Source organism: Prenolepis imparis, unplaced genomic scaffold (assembly GCF_030444845.1).
Source record: "Prenolepis imparis isolate NDT839.2.m4 unplaced genomic scaffold, iyPreImpa1.0 SCAF_1, whole genome shotgun sequence".
NCBI classification, from domain to species: domain Eukaryota; kingdom Metazoa; phylum Arthropoda; class Insecta; order Hymenoptera; family Formicidae; genus Prenolepis; species Prenolepis imparis.
The window spans coordinates 16,964,713-16,982,762 of NW_028141159.1; the positions used below are offsets into that span (position 1 = coordinate 16,964,713).

The 18,050-nt window shown below is 40.7% G+C and overlaps 1 protein-coding gene across 7 annotated transcripts in view; it reads right to left on the bottom strand.

The window, feature by feature from the left end:
- The window catches only part of Msi (RNA-binding protein musashi), a 96,355-nt gene that overhangs the window by 57,858 nt on the left and 20,447 nt on the right, over positions 1-18,050 (bottom strand). For 2 of the 7 annotated variants that reach the window (XM_083033006.1, XM_083033066.1), the window contains one exon: positions 1,641-1,765. In XM_083033006.1, the coding sequence (XP_082889132.1) occupies positions 1,641-1,696 (56 nt within the window). In that variant the 5' untranslated portion in view covers positions 1,697-1,765. Of the gene's footprint in view, positions 1-1,640; positions 1,766-12,029; positions 12,323-12,998; positions 13,621-18,050 lie in introns of those variants that run through there. The other 5 variants (XM_083033044.1, XM_083033027.1, XM_083033035.1 and 2 more) reach the window with 5 other exon arrangements.

The window sequence follows — 18,050 nt, forward strand, 5'->3', positions numbered from 1 at the left end:
TCGCGAGAGCGAATCGTCATATGGTTCTGCATGGCTTAAGAAAACATTCGCAAGGGATATTACCGTACTGATACAAAGCGATCCTTCTGATTATTATTTTCCTTGTTCGATCTTAGGCGTGCAAGGTTCACGGGTCAGGAACAAAGAAGGGCGCGCTGCACAAGAAAGACTTATAATCGCAAATACGCGGACTTGCCTATTTCCCTTTCGGCTAGAGAATCGCGGAAACATAATGGGAGAAAAGGCTGCGAAAGTACGTGCGTGGCACGCGAATTCTCATCTCGGTATGAATGTATGTAAGTATGTGTATGTGTGTGTGCAAAGAATCGCTATGTGTGTTCGCTCTCTTCCTAAAAGGAACTTTAATCAAAACTGGAAAATAGAAGAAACCTACTTTTCATTCCCCGCCGCTGCAACCATTCCATTCCGTCCATGACGGGCGGACGATAATACGGCATCTGACCTTCCGTGCAAAATATCTTGCGCGGAAACGTGTATACAACAATGCCGCATTGTCTAAGCCACTTTATTGTGCCTGACGACGTACAAATATCACGCTCAAATCTCGGACTCGCGCGGGATGATTTGCGACGAGTAACGTACGAAACGCGCGACGGGGAGATTCTTTAATTAAGATTAAAGGACGAAATTAATGGGAAATGAAAATAAATTCTTCGCGAGTTCGAGATTGCTCGCGCGCGCAAATTAAGCGGCGGAATTTTATTCCTCGATTAAATTCGAATAGAGATTTCGCACTTTAGCTAAATTTTAATTCCCAGAGTTCTCAACCGCCGACATATTTAATGTCAAAAGTTGAATAGTTTCAATATAAGATAAAATGATGATGATTAATGATCTCTCGCAACATTCTTGGCAAAGTGTCAGAGAAATGGTTCGTTCAATATTATAGATGCTCGCATATTGCATATAAAGATAATTTGACACGTCTACGACGTGTTGACGATTGGAATAATATTCAATAGATTAGTTTTAATATTCAGTAGTAACGAAGATGCAAATTAAATAGTCTCGTTAAGCTAATTGAAACTCTATATCGCCATCTTATCGTTGATACGAATGTATATTTTTACAGTGTATATCGTGCACTGTGTATACAACGATCGTAAAACAGCTTAAAACAGGAAGTACAGGTTTACGCATTACCGACATGCAGTGAGACATATAGCATAAGCCTACTCTATTTGCTTGATTAAAGCGCTGAGTTTTCATGCATACGAATTAATTATGTCCTCGATGATCGCGTTTATAAATTTATATGTTTTTAAAATCACAACACGGAAAATCTCGACAAATTTCGAGTCAATTTATCATTTATTGCAACTCTTTATTTATTCAATGTTAAGGAATCGAGGGCAATTTAAACGAAAAGTTGATTTAAAAACAGAAATCTGTTTTGGGAGAAATTTCGCCAATAATTTACTATAATTATAATAAATTACTAAATTATTGCTATGTCGATGCTTAATATTTTTAGAGTATTGATTTTATAAAGTTGTACATAAATAATAGCAAACCTACTAATTTGATACGCGTCGGGACAAGAGCTTTTTCGATATTCACAAACTTTTATAGTGAACTCGATTTATAATAAACATTTTATACAAAAATAAAACACTTACCAATTCTCTAATACACCAACGTTGGAGAAGTTTGGAGGAAAACTCGCGGCCGCCATCGATGGTCGCGATTAAAATGCCCGCTAGTTCCGTCACTTTCGGATCCTCTTCACAGCCTTAACACGTCACTGAAATAGATCAAATGCAGCCTGATTAAAATAAATATTTCAATCAAAGTTTAAAAAGAAATGTTAAAGTGATGGACAAGTCGTTAATTATTTCTTCGAATGGAATAATTATAAGTTTTCAATATAATTGGTCATATTTAACCATGAGAACACAAGTGTAGTAATGTAAAAATAGTATAGATTTTGCGTTTAAAAAATAAAATAAAATAAGAAAAGAATAAAAATAAAATATAACTTTATATCCGTCTCTATCGCACTCGATATTTTAATGTGCATCATTTAACTGCAGTGCTCAGTATTCAGTACTAATGATCCTCTTTTCACGTCTATCGTTCTATGTTTTTTCAATATATATGTATGAAGCATGCGCGTATGATCGCTATGATTAAATTGTCGAGCGATTAAAAGGACGGCGAGCGCGATTTTACATTTAAAGCCATCGGACGCGATTTCGCCCGTAATTGTGATCCGCGAAGCGTTGCTCTCCGAAGATATGGAGATCCGAAGCGTGACGATGGCCCTAGCCATCTCTCTTGAAAGCACCGTCACCTTCTTTTACGCCCGTCTTTTTCGTATCTCCGTTATACGTGCGCGATATCGCCGTGTATAAACGCGTTTGCGAAACACACACATACGAATGCAACCTTGCACGCACATCTCTCTCACAGCCGCCCACCCTCTTTCCTACATTACTATATCTTTCCGCTTTTCGGGCTCCGGTATCGGTAATGAACGATCTATTGTGCCGGTGGATGCTCTCTTTCAAGCACCAAGGCAGAGAAAGAGACGAAGAGAGGGATGCATAGTCGGCTAAGAGTGGGTGGCGAGGATTGAAAAAGAGAAAGGAGAAGCACACGAGTGCACGAGAGTGGAGCATGGAAAAGATATGAAAACGGCGCTCGTTAATGGATTCCTGGGACTACTACTCCTTTACTCTCTCCTTACACTGTCTTCTTTCTCTTCCTTTCCTTTACTGTTCTTTCTTCCCGTACTTTTTTTCTCGCTAGTTTTTAACCACTCACGGTGCAAAAAGGGGGAAGGGGGTTGTTCTCTTTTTGTACGCGTAAATCCTGAAAGCTTCATGAAATACATTACCATAGTGTTGTATTTCTGACTCGCGACAATCGTAAGACAAACGGCCGAACAATTATAAAGCCATAGATTTCAATGCCCGGGTATATAACGGGGCGAATTATATATTCGGCCGTCTATTTCACCCTCTCCATATATAATAACGAGGGGATCATCTCTGCCGCGCGGAAATCTCATTGAGGCTTCCCTGATTTCCTGGAGCAAGGGTTAACTCTCGATTAGTTGGATTAGTAGAGACTACTGTATACATATATCGTGCATCTCACGCGTGTGTGTGTGTCTCACCGGAGCGAGATACAAAAGATAAAATCGCCATGATGAAATTTGAATAGAATTGCGGAGGAAATTATCCGAGCGAGAGATACCTGAAATTTTCAAGCGGCACTCGAAGGAATTTTAGATTCTCTTTCGCGAATGATGAAAAAAGTTGCGCTCTCGTTCAACTTCATTGAATTCAAACGCTTGTGGCGCGCGATTCGACATGGGAGGATCATCATCCATCGCTGTCGAAGAGCGGGAAAACGTTATGTTCTTGCTAATTAGCGAGAAACACAACGCATCGTCGAGAGACGCGGATTAGAGAATGCGACAAAATCCATTGTCGTCGATCGAGCGCTGCCATTGTCCGCCCCCATTGTTGCCGACTCATACGGTAATGATAAGGAGCATGATTCCGCCGGCTCGCAAATAACGACACTATTATCTCCGCAAAATGCCTGACAAAGAAAGGAAGATGCAATCCGCGCGTCGTCGCCGTGGAAATATATTTTCAACGACAAAACATTTCGAAGATATAATTGGCGATGCAAAAAATAGCAAGAGAGAGTCACTCTCTCTCTCCACAAATCAGCGCGAAATTGATTTCCCACAGACTGTAAATTTCAAGAAAGATAGACTGATTGTGAGTGAGTCGGTATGTTTTTGCTTTCACGAAATATGAACATGAAAAAAAGATTAACTACTATAGCTAAATTTTAGATATCTCTATATTATACAAATTTAAAAATAAAATTTATGTATCATGTCTAAATTTTAGCTCTATAATAAGTAATATTTTTAACTATAATTTAACAGCAAACTCTTTATTAAAGTATAGTTTAAAAATATTAGTTACCGCTAGCTAAAATTTGGCAAGGTATAACTAAATTTCAGGTGTAATATATATATAGGAATACACTAAAAATTTAGCTATTATATATTATGATAATTAATATTTTTTTTCCGTGAAGGAAAAAGCACTGGCGAGTTTATTTTCGGAAATGCAATATGCCGTGACGAACGTCCATTATATAAAGCCACCGATCGCCGTAATCCGGCGTGTTCCTCGCCGAATGGATAATTTCCAACCCGCATGATTATCCGCGTTTATCAACTCTGTATAGGAATAGCTCGCCCAAGTTTCGCGCTGCGGACTTTGCTGACTGGCGAACGGAAATCTCAATGTGAAACGTATGCACGCGCGTGAAACATAAGCCCGGAGCGGTCTAATCAACATTGACAGTATCAAAGTGCTTTAATTAATGCAGCCGGTGCGCGCCACGTATGTATACATGATGAAAATACCTCACCGCGTCCATTCGGCACCGAAAATTGATCCCGATGCGAAACATCGAGTCAAGGGAGGCACTCGATCGGCGGATACAATATCTCCGACTTTCGATCGCGTGACAAAATTCGGCGCGACAAACTAGAAACTGTTGAAATGCTTGGATTATAACGTTTCGCACGGCGGATTCAACGCGAATAGACAAAAATGGACACCGTTCGACATCGCGAGGAAAAAAAATCGCGATAAAAGCCACCGGCTGCGCGTCGATATTATAGTCGTTAAGACGAAACAGCCATTACACGCCAGCAGGTCCGCTCGCTTGACTATAAACGGAAGACGGTGCGAAACACCGAGCCCGCGTCTACTACTTTCTCTGGGTTCGACTAGGAAGTCGTAAATCCTCTTTTGCCATTTGCGCGAGACGCAGACATTTTATGCAGTGTATACCGCGGGGCAATAAAGCGAACGAATGCAATTCGAGAATCAGTGCCAGGACACGGACGACGCGCCGTTCTTTCTCTTGCAATCTCGTATCGCGTGTCTCGCAACTTTTCCCTAGACAATAACGGATACGGTAAAAGAAGGATAAGTTGAGCGTTCGCGCGAGATCGACTCTCGCGCAATTCAGTAACTTTCGGGTGAAATTTCACGCTGTCACGATTATCACGATTCATCATCTCGTGTGAATAATATAAATATACGCAACTGTCGAGAGATTAAAATGTGTTAAAATCAATCGTGAGAATTTGTACGTAAAATAAACGAGGTTGCACTTTTTCCGCGCATAGATCTTTACAGACGAGCGCGCGAAGTCGTTCGCTTGTGGATAACCGTATAAATGCCTCTTTCGAAAAATCCCTGCGACTATAAATAACGACACAGTCGTGGGAATCCGCTACGAATTTACAGACGTTCTTGCAAGCACCCTTTTCACCGAACATAAAACTCGCGATACATTATCGGACGAACGACAAAATTTTGATTTTATTTCACGTAACTGAGATTCTTTCGCCGTATAAAGTTCTATCAAGTTTTCATCGATACGAATGATCTCTCAAATCACCCCCTCCCTCTCGGTAATCGCCTTTGTCGGTATTTTCATCTCCATCCATCGGCGGAGATGGACGTACGCAAGCTTCGAGAGCTCCGCTAGATCACTCATTGCTCCAAATTAGCGTAGCGAGTATATTTGGATTTAATCTTCTGCTGTTTGAACGGAATCGAGTGCCGCCGCTGCCGGCGATCCATCATTGGCGTCGCGAAAGTCAACGACAAACGTTTGGTCGCGGTCGGATACCGTGCCAGAATCATCATCATCGTCATCGTCGTCGTCGTCGTCGTCGTCGCTTTGTCACGTGGGCGGACCAGAATGGGCACGGTTTCTCGTTGGTCATGGTCCATGTACCACGCGGCCCAATTAAACGTCATTCGCGATCGTAGAGACACGCTTTCTCTCGCCCAAGTTTCCTCCTCTTTTTCCCCTCCTACCCTCTCCTTCTCCTCATTTTTCGCGAATATATTTATTTCTACTCGGCTACAATGCAGCTTTGCAACGCAGCTTTTGCAGTTAATATACAATCATATATGTACGAGTAATGAATATTGAATATAATGGATATCAATTAGAAATAATTAGAATGCTTTACATTAATTGAATATGAATTGTTTTAATTAACGAATACTAATTTGAAATTTCTGCGTGTTATTATGACATTTATGCTTGATTTATTTCATCTTTCGATTCGCAAAAGAGAAAAACATATCTAAATATGTTGCGTATATCGTTGAAAAAATAAGGAAGATTATAATAAATTCTAGCATGTGATACATAGAAAATTGCGGCCGCAAGTTTCGCGGCTAAACGGCCAAGGGACACAACTGAGAGAATCGTGAGTAATATTTAATTTTAGAAAATTTGAAAAGCCGCAGAAACTTTAATGGATTTCTCGGGTGCGCGCACTTTCGCCCGCCGTTTTACCTCCGTAAATTGGGTTAGTCTCCTTGGTCGCTCGCGCGAGCAATTCCCCGAGTCCCACCTGTCGTCTTCGCGACGTCGTTCGCCGTCGACGTAACGAAGCGGACGTAGCGAAAGACTAAAGCGGGGAAAAAGGAGATCGGAGGAGCCGACGATCCGCGCCGATTTTTAATCCGGTAGCCGGACTGCGAAGTCTATTAAAGATGAGCGATTAAGGCCGTTTAATTGAGCTTAAATGAATGACGAAAAGAATAAACGCCGAGGACTGTCAGTCTGATTTCTTCCTCCTCGTTTTAGTAATTGACGCGACATTCGTGTCCGGATCTTTCTTGTAATCGCAAATTCGAAACATCAATGTATATATATATAGACTTTCTTCTCTAGTTAACGTCTTAATCCCATCTCGCTTGGAACTTGAGAATTAATCAGATTCGACAAAGTGATAACCTTGATAAACTTGATTAAGTGCTTAGAAAGCGCGTAAAATGAAACACACGATTGGCGTATAAAGTAATTGCTCCCTTGCTCCCAGTAATAAAATCTGAATTTGTGAAATGTTACTTACACGGGAAGAGACGCGTAAATAGAGATAAATAAGAAATTGGCAAGACCAATAAAGCCGCCATAAATTTTCCGGTCTCGGTAAGCCGCGTCGTATCGTACCATCAAATAGTAGCTCTTATATAGCTATTAAGCGCGGATAATAATTATGAAACGAGAGCGTGTCATTTGCACTCGATCGAAAACGATACCGAGACGGTATCGATCCGGTATTCGCGTCTTCTCTCTTATCGAAATACCATCCGGATAACAAATAATGCCTCCTTCCGATATCTATACGCGGCCTCACGATTCACGTTCGAATTGGGTTCTCTATTTATGAATATGTTTTTCGACTTCTCGTTTTAGTGGCATAAAGAAATTCTTACAGATTTATCGCTGCGAAGCATCGCGAATCTAGGCTCGCGGGAAACGCGAGTAGTCGCTGGAGAAAAAAATTGGCACAAAAGCCAAGAAACTGTTCAAATGCCAGGTCGAACTGGATAATCCTGTCGCTTTTGAATATCTGCCAAATCTTTCGTTCGATGCACAAGTGCGCATTTAATTTATACAGATTAAAAAAAGATAGTCGCTCCTCTCTTGCTCTCTGTCCCTCCCTCTCTGTTTGCCCCCAATAGTTTTCTCATTATTTTTCGTGCAAAGATATCGAAAGAGTACGAGCTTATGTCACGGGTCTGTGGCTGGCTACTACTAATTTAGACTTCATCAGTTCGCGAAATCTCTCTGTTCGAAACGACACACGAAACTCTGTCCCAAGGTAGGAAACAAGACGAGGCAGAAACCCGATGACGTAATATTGACACTTTGTAACCTCGTTTTAGTTGTGTTCAATCTCAACAGAGAGATATGACCGAACGGGAATGGCGGAGGAAACAAGAGTGAGAAAGAGAGAGAAGAGAGAGAATGCACAACTATATAGAAGCGGAAAAAGGGTAGGGGAAAATTTCTTCCTTTTTCCAAGAAAAAATCCATCTGCGACGAAAATATCGTCGTTGTGTCGAGCATTGTCAGTACTCATCGCGGAACAATCGCGATAATGAGAAAGCTACGCAGTCGAAGATTGTTTCGCTCCTCCGCTCCCTTTTTTTCACCTCCTTCCCGCCCGCCCCCTCAACTTCTTCACTCGAGCATCCATCAGCAACCCATCTTTCTCGCGTTGCTTTTGTCCTCGAAAACCGACAACTTTCATCGCTAATATACGTCATTGGAAACTACAAGAAACTAGCCATTGCATTACCGCGGCGTGCATTTAGTAACGATTGTAAAAAACGAAATGACGAAACTCGCGCGAGATTCCTTATTTTTAACGCGATATATATTTCGACAATATTCGGGGATACACATCTATCAAATATGCATACTTGATAAGATTAAAATTGTCCGTCTCACATAATTAAAAGTTTGTGTGTAAAATTACACATTGAATTTTTCATTTGTTCTTTAAATAAATATTTAATATAAAAGTTTATAAATCCCGAAAAAAATTTTTTTTAATAATAAATAAACTCTGTTTTATAAATGCTTTAATAAATAATTAACGCATACATGCGCACAATAATAAATAACATATTCTGCAATTTCCGAATAAATATACAATTGTGAGAAATAGTGGTTTTGAGAAAGATAAATAGCCATTGTCTCGAATTTTATCAATCGCAAAATTATTTCGCATATCTCTAGTTGTTCGTGAAGAATGATCGCGTTCGATGTCTCCTGATACATACTTGTCATGATCGTATTTCAAAAGTTAATGTGACAACATATCGAGCCATGACCTGTCTCCTTGAGTCTCGCCAAGCGAATGACAACGAGACGTAACATTAACAACAATATATCGGAAAATCCGATGCTTGTTTTTTGTGGCGCTGTTGTTTGTACAATTGGAGTTTATCATCCAGAGCGATTCACTCTCGCGATCCATAAAGATACCGCGACAATGACTTTTTTTTAAAACAAGTATTTCTGCCGATATAGTCATTTGAAGTAGACAATCGAAGCGACAGTAACGCGTTTTAAATATTTCGCCGATTTAAAGGTAATTTGCCTATAATATTTTTGCAATCATACATGAAGTCGTCTATCGTTTATTAATAATCAATTTAAAATTCAAAGAAAATAGGATATTGCATAAATTTGTGTTATGTAAAATTATATTTAAATATTTTATGCAAACGATGAATAATTGTTATACGATATCCGATCTTCGTAAATATTAGCGCGCTTTTGTTGACGTGCCTTGGTTTTGTTGTCATTCGAACGGAGAGACTCGAGCGACGAAGTGATAGGCATGTTGAGCTCCGTTTATCTATCGACATGATTAATTAATTCCCGCGACTAATTCGCAGTAAGCATCAAAGTGTGACGTATTTCGTACAATGCATATATATTTTCAATAGAAATCGAGACAACAGGAAATAGAAGTTGCAAATTATCGTTTTATTGAGATCTTTACGGGCGAATTTTTATTATTTATTAATAACGAAAGTCGCGGCGAATGACGCGTGAATTTCGTGTGAATTGTAGCTTTGTAGCGATTATAATTCGCCATCGTAATGTATAATAAGATTCGAGTCATGTGTGATCAATATCATCAATAATGCAGTGGCAAAGTGCCATATTCTGCTAATTAGTGCGCGATCATAATTAATTGTGTTTTCGCAAGTGAGTGTCGAGTGCTCAAAACAAAAAAAGCTCAAAGAATGAAGAGAAAAACAAGAGAAAAGATATCGAAGAAGCAACGAACGATGATGGAGAAACCGTAAGGTAAGCAATTAATAATTTATTCAGTTTATTATTTGTGAAATTAATTACTCGGTATTCCTGCGGTAATGATCCATTTTACATCATTACGTAATATAATATATGTAAAATATATTCTAGGTTTTTATAATATATATATTGCCATAATTTAAATTATAAAATATACATAAAGCATAAAATATTTATAATAAACCCCAAATATTTATAGTATAATATATTTATCATATAATAATTTTATGTAAATATGTATAAATTACTTCAACATATTGTGTTTAAGATTTATGATATTATCTATATTATTTACATAACAATTAAATTCTTGTTCATTATATTTTACAAAGTTTATTTATTAAAAAAATATTTTTTTCGGGATTTACGAACTTTCATATTAAACATCTATTTAAAAAGTAAATAATAAATTTAATTGAGAATAATAATTATTGTTTAATGTATTAATTATTGTGAATATTTCTTTATAATTTAAATATATTCATATTTTGTGCATTATGAACTACAACTCTTTGCTGTTATATCAGCGAATTTTAAATGATTTTTATATTAATCTCGTGTAACGCGTAAAGTGCTTTGTCGTTCTGTGTAACAAACCAAAAACTTAAACGTTTCATTCGGCCGATTTTATCGGTAAAATATCAAAACGGCAATAGATCGTCTCTCGAGTTGGCATCGCCAAGATTCGGCCCGGGGTTGGCGGCCTTGCATGCACATATAAATACCTAGGAAACGAAATTGCAGCGAGCCTTTCATTACTCTTTGTTCTATCTAAGCTTTAACAAGGTCCGTCTTTCGACGTAAGATAAATGATAATTGAACAAGGGGAATAAGAGGCGAGTGACAATTTGCATGCGCAAGTGTAAAAAAAAAAAAAAAAATTCACAAATTGAATGAACATCATATCGAATCACTTCCTTGTTATTCGCACCATGCGCGTCGATAAATATTTTTAAAAAATCGATAAAATCTTTCAAAAAAATTCCATCTAATGGATTGTCTAAATCTAAATAAACGATCCTTTTAGCTCGTTATCGGTCCATGACGCTAAACTGAAATGCAAAGGTTTGACATACACGTCACCTAAATTCTTTCGATGAAAAATAACGACATATACGATATGTCAATAACGATTATCGTAATTTCAGTGTACAGTTTCTCTTCCCTTAAAGAGACGTATATAATTTCCCTTCCCTTTAAAAGAGACTATAAGAATTTCGAGGGATATATAGAGGGATATATAAAGAATCATCGATTCACACACACAACCTTTCGAATCCCTATAGAAATTCAACCTTTTCGAGGTGCAGAAAGTACAGAGCGCTCTCTCTCTCTCTCTCTCAACCGCTTTAAGAAATACTTCTTATGCCACTTAACGTTCCGCCAGAAATACACGCGCTGTCCATCGTCACCGCATGCGCGCGGTTTTACATTGCAAATGCGAATAAGCAACAAGATGAAGCGCGATAGATCAGTATTCGTACGATCGAAATATTTTTATATTACTTTGTGTTTTGCGCAATTTGAAAAAATAAAACGTGAAACAAAAGATGACAAAATGGATATAAAGTTGTAAAGAAGTTCCTCTATTCTCTTGCCCTATAAAAATCTTGAAATGTGTTTTGTCGATACACATCTTAGTTTAGATAGAAGGATCTTTGGATATGTTTTGACGGTGACAGCCATCAGTATAGTAGTAACAGTGGTAGTAGTAGTAATAGTAGTAGGGATAGAAAATGGCGTTGTGCACGGTGGTACCAAGAAACGCAAAGGAGGAGGAAGGCAAGGGGAAAGGATCCATGTCGGCGGATGGTACGGATTTAGACAACATCTGGTCCAGTCTGTTTCGCCGGTTCGGCGGGCAAAGCACCACCGATCGGATTCGAAATAACTATCATCTCGTCTTCGTGTGTCCCGCGATTCCGCCGGTCTGTGTGTACGCGCAAACCAATCCAATAAGACACGTCCGTCCCAACGGAGGATACACTTCCTTAATCGGAAATACAGAATGCACCAAAGCTTCTCCCGATCAATCGAAGCGGCAAGAGAGAACGACATTTCATTAGCTCGTCTCTCACAATATAAAAATTTATTTTTAGCTGCCAGATAAAAGCCGTGACTTTTTATACAAATAAAAATAAATTTTTTATATTATATATATATATATATTCTCTATAAAAATTTTTTAAATGCATGAAACGTGCGGCAAACGACAATCAAACAATTACACGTTATAAAATTGAATCTCCTTTCAAAGGTCCACATATGCGCGCGCATTAATATACGAGTGGCTTATGTACGTTTTATTATATACCTACATAGAGATGATAGAATGTTGGAACAACGTGATCGTGGTGGCGACTCTCGGAGCGCCAAGATGCATCGGAGCAACTGGGATTGCACCCGGGTTACGATCTCTCTGTATGCGCTGTACACGTCGCATGCTTCTCTCTCTCTCTCTCTCTCGTGAACCTCAGTTATGCGGACCGATATTCACGATCGCTGTACGCATTCCTGGGAAATCACGCCTTTCTGTTATCTTCCTCGTTTCGCCCGTATTTCCGCTTTTCTATTTATTCGGCACATAAATCGGATCTTTATGATCTAAATTCTAAATGATCGTTGCACGTGCAAACTTCGTTAGCCTATATCGATCGGAACACGTGACTCATTCTCTCTTACAACGGTGCAACAACAAAAACCGGAGGCAATTTAGCATGTCACAACACGAAATCGAGATTTGCATAGTGTTCTAGTGTCGGACTGCAAAGTTGATTTTTGCGTCTATATTTAGCCCTTGCATAATTACATGTTGCATAGCGATACAGCAATTTCGCGTTAATCGATCAAAAGGAAAACGTTATATCGATAAAATTGCGCGTTTGACCCTTAGATTCGTAATAATCTGTCGTATACATAATTTCCGAAACAATGTCGCTCAATTCTGGAATAACGGTACACAGCTAATGCAAAGTTAATTAATATAAATAATTAATGCATGAAATAAAATAATATAAAATTAATTAATATAAATAAATACGCGTAACCGCGTATTTCAGTATATTAATTATTGTATAATCGCTTGTGAAATAGATGTATGTAAAATGTAAAATAGGGAGAAATATAATCTTTATTTGAAATCTGAAATATACACGAGGGCAGAGAGAGAGAGAGAGAGAAAGAGAGAGGGAGAAATACATAAATATTCTTCCATGTTTCATCTCCTCTTGATATCTGCTCAATATTGGAATTCTCATTAGAAATTTAAGGGCTAAACGTATACGTACAACAATCCGATGTCGCGACTCGTGGCGTCGCGTCGCGTCGCGTCTGCCAGAACGTTTCGTGTGTCTGCCCCCACAGGTTATCGATTTCGGGCTCACGCACGTATACGAATCTTCCGTATATATATATATATCCCCCGGTTCGCGAGATTGGAAAAGGACGAAAGCGTTTTCTCGTCGAGAATTCAGCGTCTCGGAGCTGGATCATCGATATCGGATACTTCGAAGTTTCCGAATACTCGCGACTAACCGCGTGAGTAAGGTATCGCGAAAGCGTTATATGTATACATACACACACGTACACGAGGAAATCGCGATGTACAATATCGAGATACCGCGAGAAAATCGCGTTCATAAGAATATATAACGATTTTTATTCCCTTCCATTCTGCCCGGTCGCAAGAGAGACCAACGATCGCAAAACAAAAGAAAAAGAAAAAAGAGACGAGAATCTATAAAGGATGAGAGATGAATCTCTGACGTGCCTCTTTCTCCCTCTCTCTCTCTCTGTCTCTAACAGCGTTCTTATCTTTCGTCTTATCGTATCGCCCGCGCGATACGATGATAACGCGCGACGTCACGTCACACGAAACTACAAGCGCGCACGAGCGACACGATATTCGGCTCGCGACTGAGTTTGACATCATCGTCGTCGCCGAGGGTGTCCCACGGAAGAGGAGATAGAGAGAGAGAGAGAGAGAGAGAGAGAGCTCTACCCCCACCGGCGTTGCGCTCAGGCGCCACATGGAGCCTGGTGCTGGAGTGAGAGCCCGGGGGTGGAGTGCTGGAGACCCCCTCTCGATAGAGAGTATGTATAAAGCCTCCCTCACCCATCCACCCACCCCTCGTTACTCCGTCGAGAATGATATAACGTTACGTTGGCGCGCTTGCGCCCAACGCTTTCGCGTGCGTACTCTCGCTTGTCTCACACGTCCGCTCGCTCGCTCGCTCGCTTTGCTACAAAGTGGCAACCGGTGGGTAACGGGCCGCAAAACGTCGCCGGGTATTTATGTAGACGATGCACATCGACGTCACGCTAATGGGCCCGACCGCAAACCGATACAGTCGCGAGAGGTTCCCTTGTGTAGCTGCTGCTGCTGAAGACGCACCCCCTTTCCTACCCCTTCAAGAGAAGACGCCACAACTACTTAACCCTTTATTTGATAACGTTGCTCTCGGGTTTCTTATCTATACCCTGTCTACCGCCTGCCGCGTGCTGTCGCGCTCGAATTTTGATCCATGTTGTTGCCAAGTTACAAAAGCTATTACAAGCGTACGCCACGGAGCTCTCCAAGCTCGAAAAATAGCGCGTTTTGAGGTCGGCTATACATCATATTCTTGTATGTATAATTAACGAGTTGCAATAAATTGAGGTGGGAATTTTGACGAATTTCAATGATGCCAAAAAATCCCCCCTTACTTAATCTCAGGCAAATGCCAATAGAAAATTCTATAATTCGAAAAAACTACATATATATATGTATAATACATTTTTATTCGAAAGAGAAAATTTTCGAGGTAAGATCGAAGATCAGATTCAGAGAGAGATACGAGAAAAGAAAAAAATTATTTCAGTTTCCGCACCTATTGGCGGACAGTCTGTATATCAATATACTGAACGAGTATGACGTTACCACATGGCGTGCGTATACCGTATTAATAAATCAATGCGCGAGCATCGATTTGCTCGCCGTCTCCGTCTAGCTGCCAACGATGTGCAACACGACGTCGGCAGCTTCACGCAACACAACAAACTCATTCGTTGCTTGCTGAGAGAGGAATGCGACTTGGGATACGTTCCGTTTCACGCATATGCGCGCATTTACCTATAGTACACGTTACGTTTACTATAGAAAATGCGCGCATATGTGTGAAACGGAACGCACCTTTGGACTCGCGTACAGAGAGAAATAGATAAAACGCGACCGCGAAGATAAGCGCGAACGTTTCAACGCTGCCAAACACGTGAAACGTTAAGTAGTGAAACTGGGAGAAGAGGCCGACCGACCGGTTTGGCACGTCTCGTCGTCGACGCCGTCATCGTGGCCGTATAAATAAGAAAAACGGAGATGATGCATCAACGCTTTTCCGATTCCCCGCGTCACAAGCGTTACAAATGACGACGGTTTATTTTTCCGAGAATTGCGACACCTCTTGCGCATCACGATGATATTTTTCCCTTTCCGACTGTATTTTTCCCTTACAGTTTGCATTCGTCGTTCTTTTTTTGTTCTTTTTGCACGACAGACAACGCGAAGCGAAACCATTTACAAATTCCAAGAAAACGCAGCTGCAATTTACAGCGGTCGGAGCGCGTCGAGCAAAATTGCAGCCAATCGTCATCGAGAAATTTCATCTCTCCCTCTTCTCCTTTCCATCCCCGGAATACGTCGTTTCTCTCGACGCAACGTCGACCACACGCCAATAACATCCCTATACGTGCCATGTCCGTATTCCCGATTATTCGCCGTTATCGCGGATGCATTTCGTCGTTGCAGCGCGATGTTGCGTCGAGGGCGGCTTCTCGCTGCCGTTATCGGTCTTCCACTCAATAAACCGCCGCTCGCGAATGTTGGACGCGTGTGCGTGCGATATTATATAGGCGCCGAGTCTCGCCAAGTGTTAAAAGGCTTATCTGTCGCCCGATGGATACGCACTTAACGATCGCTGACAAAAAAAAAAAGCTCGGAAAAAACGCGATGTCGACGGACGGGGCACGATCGATGCGCGCGAATGACCCGCGGATACTTCGCTATATTTTATAAAGGAAATTAATATTTAACTTCCTCTAGAAAATATGAGTGAAATTTATAGTAAAATGCGAAACTCGGGAATCAGATATACGAGAGCGAAATTCATGTTCTTTTCAATTCTAAAACTGTATTTAGGAGTGCGACCTTACTTCGTATCTTACTGCGTGACGTTTTCACATATAAGGTACGTAACAAAATAATAAATTGAAAAGCTTTGATATATAAATATTGTACAAATACATTCAGGTATGAAAAGGGTAGCTAGAGGCTAGTAAAAATCAAATGAGTATTTTGCAAATAGTATAGAGGAATTTAAAAATAATTTTGTCGCATCTAATATCTGTACCTGGCTCTTACTAGCCCTTTTAATACCTGAGTTTGTAAAAAAAGGCAACAGTAAAAATAAATTTCAATTAATTAAATTTCTAAAAATGAGAAAAGTTTGTTTAAACTTGCATGTGCGAGAATTTTCAATTTTATCGCAAATATCTAGAAAAATAAAAGAGAGGATGTGAGTTTCGTTTCTACATCATTAGATTAAATAATCAACATTTTCTTTTAGCAGTACCAATCTGTACCGGAAGTGTTTCGTCGAAAGACGCTCGATACGCGACGTAATTTTCTTCTTTTTTTGCGAGAGATTTTCTAGACGATCTTCCAAGCGCACAATAGTGCAATAAAGGTGAATACTCTCTCTGGCTTGACGACCGTGTGAAGTACCCTACGAGGCGTGTACATAAGTTGCCGCGTTGTTGCAACAGGTGCACTCAATTTGTAACCCTTCGCGCGACCTGCTTTTATATACATATAACTTCTATACGACGCTCGCCGTGTATAGGAAAAAAATGCCGAAGCGCGCGTGAACAAGCGTGTTATTTTTGAAAACTCGCGAAGATCAAATTTACGTCTTTCTTTCCTCCTGGCAGACGTGACGGAAATCGCATCTCTCGCAGGAATTTCGCGTTTTTATTCTCCGCGCGCTATTTCGAAGAAGCTCGCTATTATAATAAAGCGGACCCGCTTTCGATATCACATTTGTCCCTCCCGTATATTATATAAAGCGCATTCCGACCGGCGGCGTTAAAATTCTCCCGAAGATGCAAGATGAGAGACGAGAGCGAAACGCGCGAGGATTTTGGCGAGCGTAAAACAGAGACAGAGAGAGAGAGGGATCGAGAGAGAAAGGGCGACCACCTGAATACCGCATACATCACGCATATTCTTACGTACGCAACGCGTGCCGGTAATTCCGTGATTCGGTGGTACAGGAACCCGCCCGCGTCCGGGTATTGTTGCCGCGTTAATTTACGAGCCAATTAATTAGCGCCACGGCCGCCGCCGTGCTGAGATATTTCGTGGTCGTCGGAACGCGCGTTCTATACGCGTGCGAAAAGAGGGGGAGAGAGGGGAGGGTGAGGCTGTATTTTCGTATGAATCCACCGTCCGCGATATATATTTTAACACTGTAGGATAATATCGACGTTTCGGCCAGTAACTCTTGGAAAGTTTCTCTCGACTGAGAGAGGAATATCGGAAAGAGCCGCACTTAGGCGACGTCGAATCGGCTACATTAATATCGTTTATGTGTATGTGTGTAGAGTTAACTTTGATTCATCAATTTCCTCCTCCATCTATATTATCGATGAGAGAATTACAATCTGGAAGGAAAAACAGCAAATGGCAGACTCAAGTTTATTTAATCCAAACTCCAAACATCTCGCCCTAATTATTCTTACACTGAATGAGAGCTAAAGTAATTTTCGCGGGGCGAAAGAACGTCGGCGTAAAGTTCCTCCTCCGGAAGGGAGGGCGAGGTGAAATTCTTTCGTGGAAAGAACGTCGAGGGTGCAAATGTCACTCGCGCTCGTTGCGGACATTATGGATGACACTGTCAGCGGCAGAGGGTCGACACGGTAGACAGGATAACGCGGCGTCAGTGTCCGAGGGTGCAGAGTGCAAGAGACAACGAATAATTCATCCCTTGCCCCACCCACCCACCCTTCTTCCTCCCATTCCCCCGGTCGCCTCCTCTTCCCTGCTCTGTCTCGAAAAATGTGCTGCACATGCCGTCGCGGTGATGTAGCACGCATCGCGGCTGTGTCCATCACGCACCACCGTATTAAAGTACAATCAGTCGCAGCGATTTTTTCCTACCGGAGAATTTTAATCAACTGTCCCCATTTAAGATCCTTTCTCTCGCGAGATTAGACGCATTGTCACTTGTTAATTTAATCAAGTACGTTTCATCTCGAGATCACTCGTTTGGTCGAGGACAAATATTCCTCGATCGACGCGCGTGTCA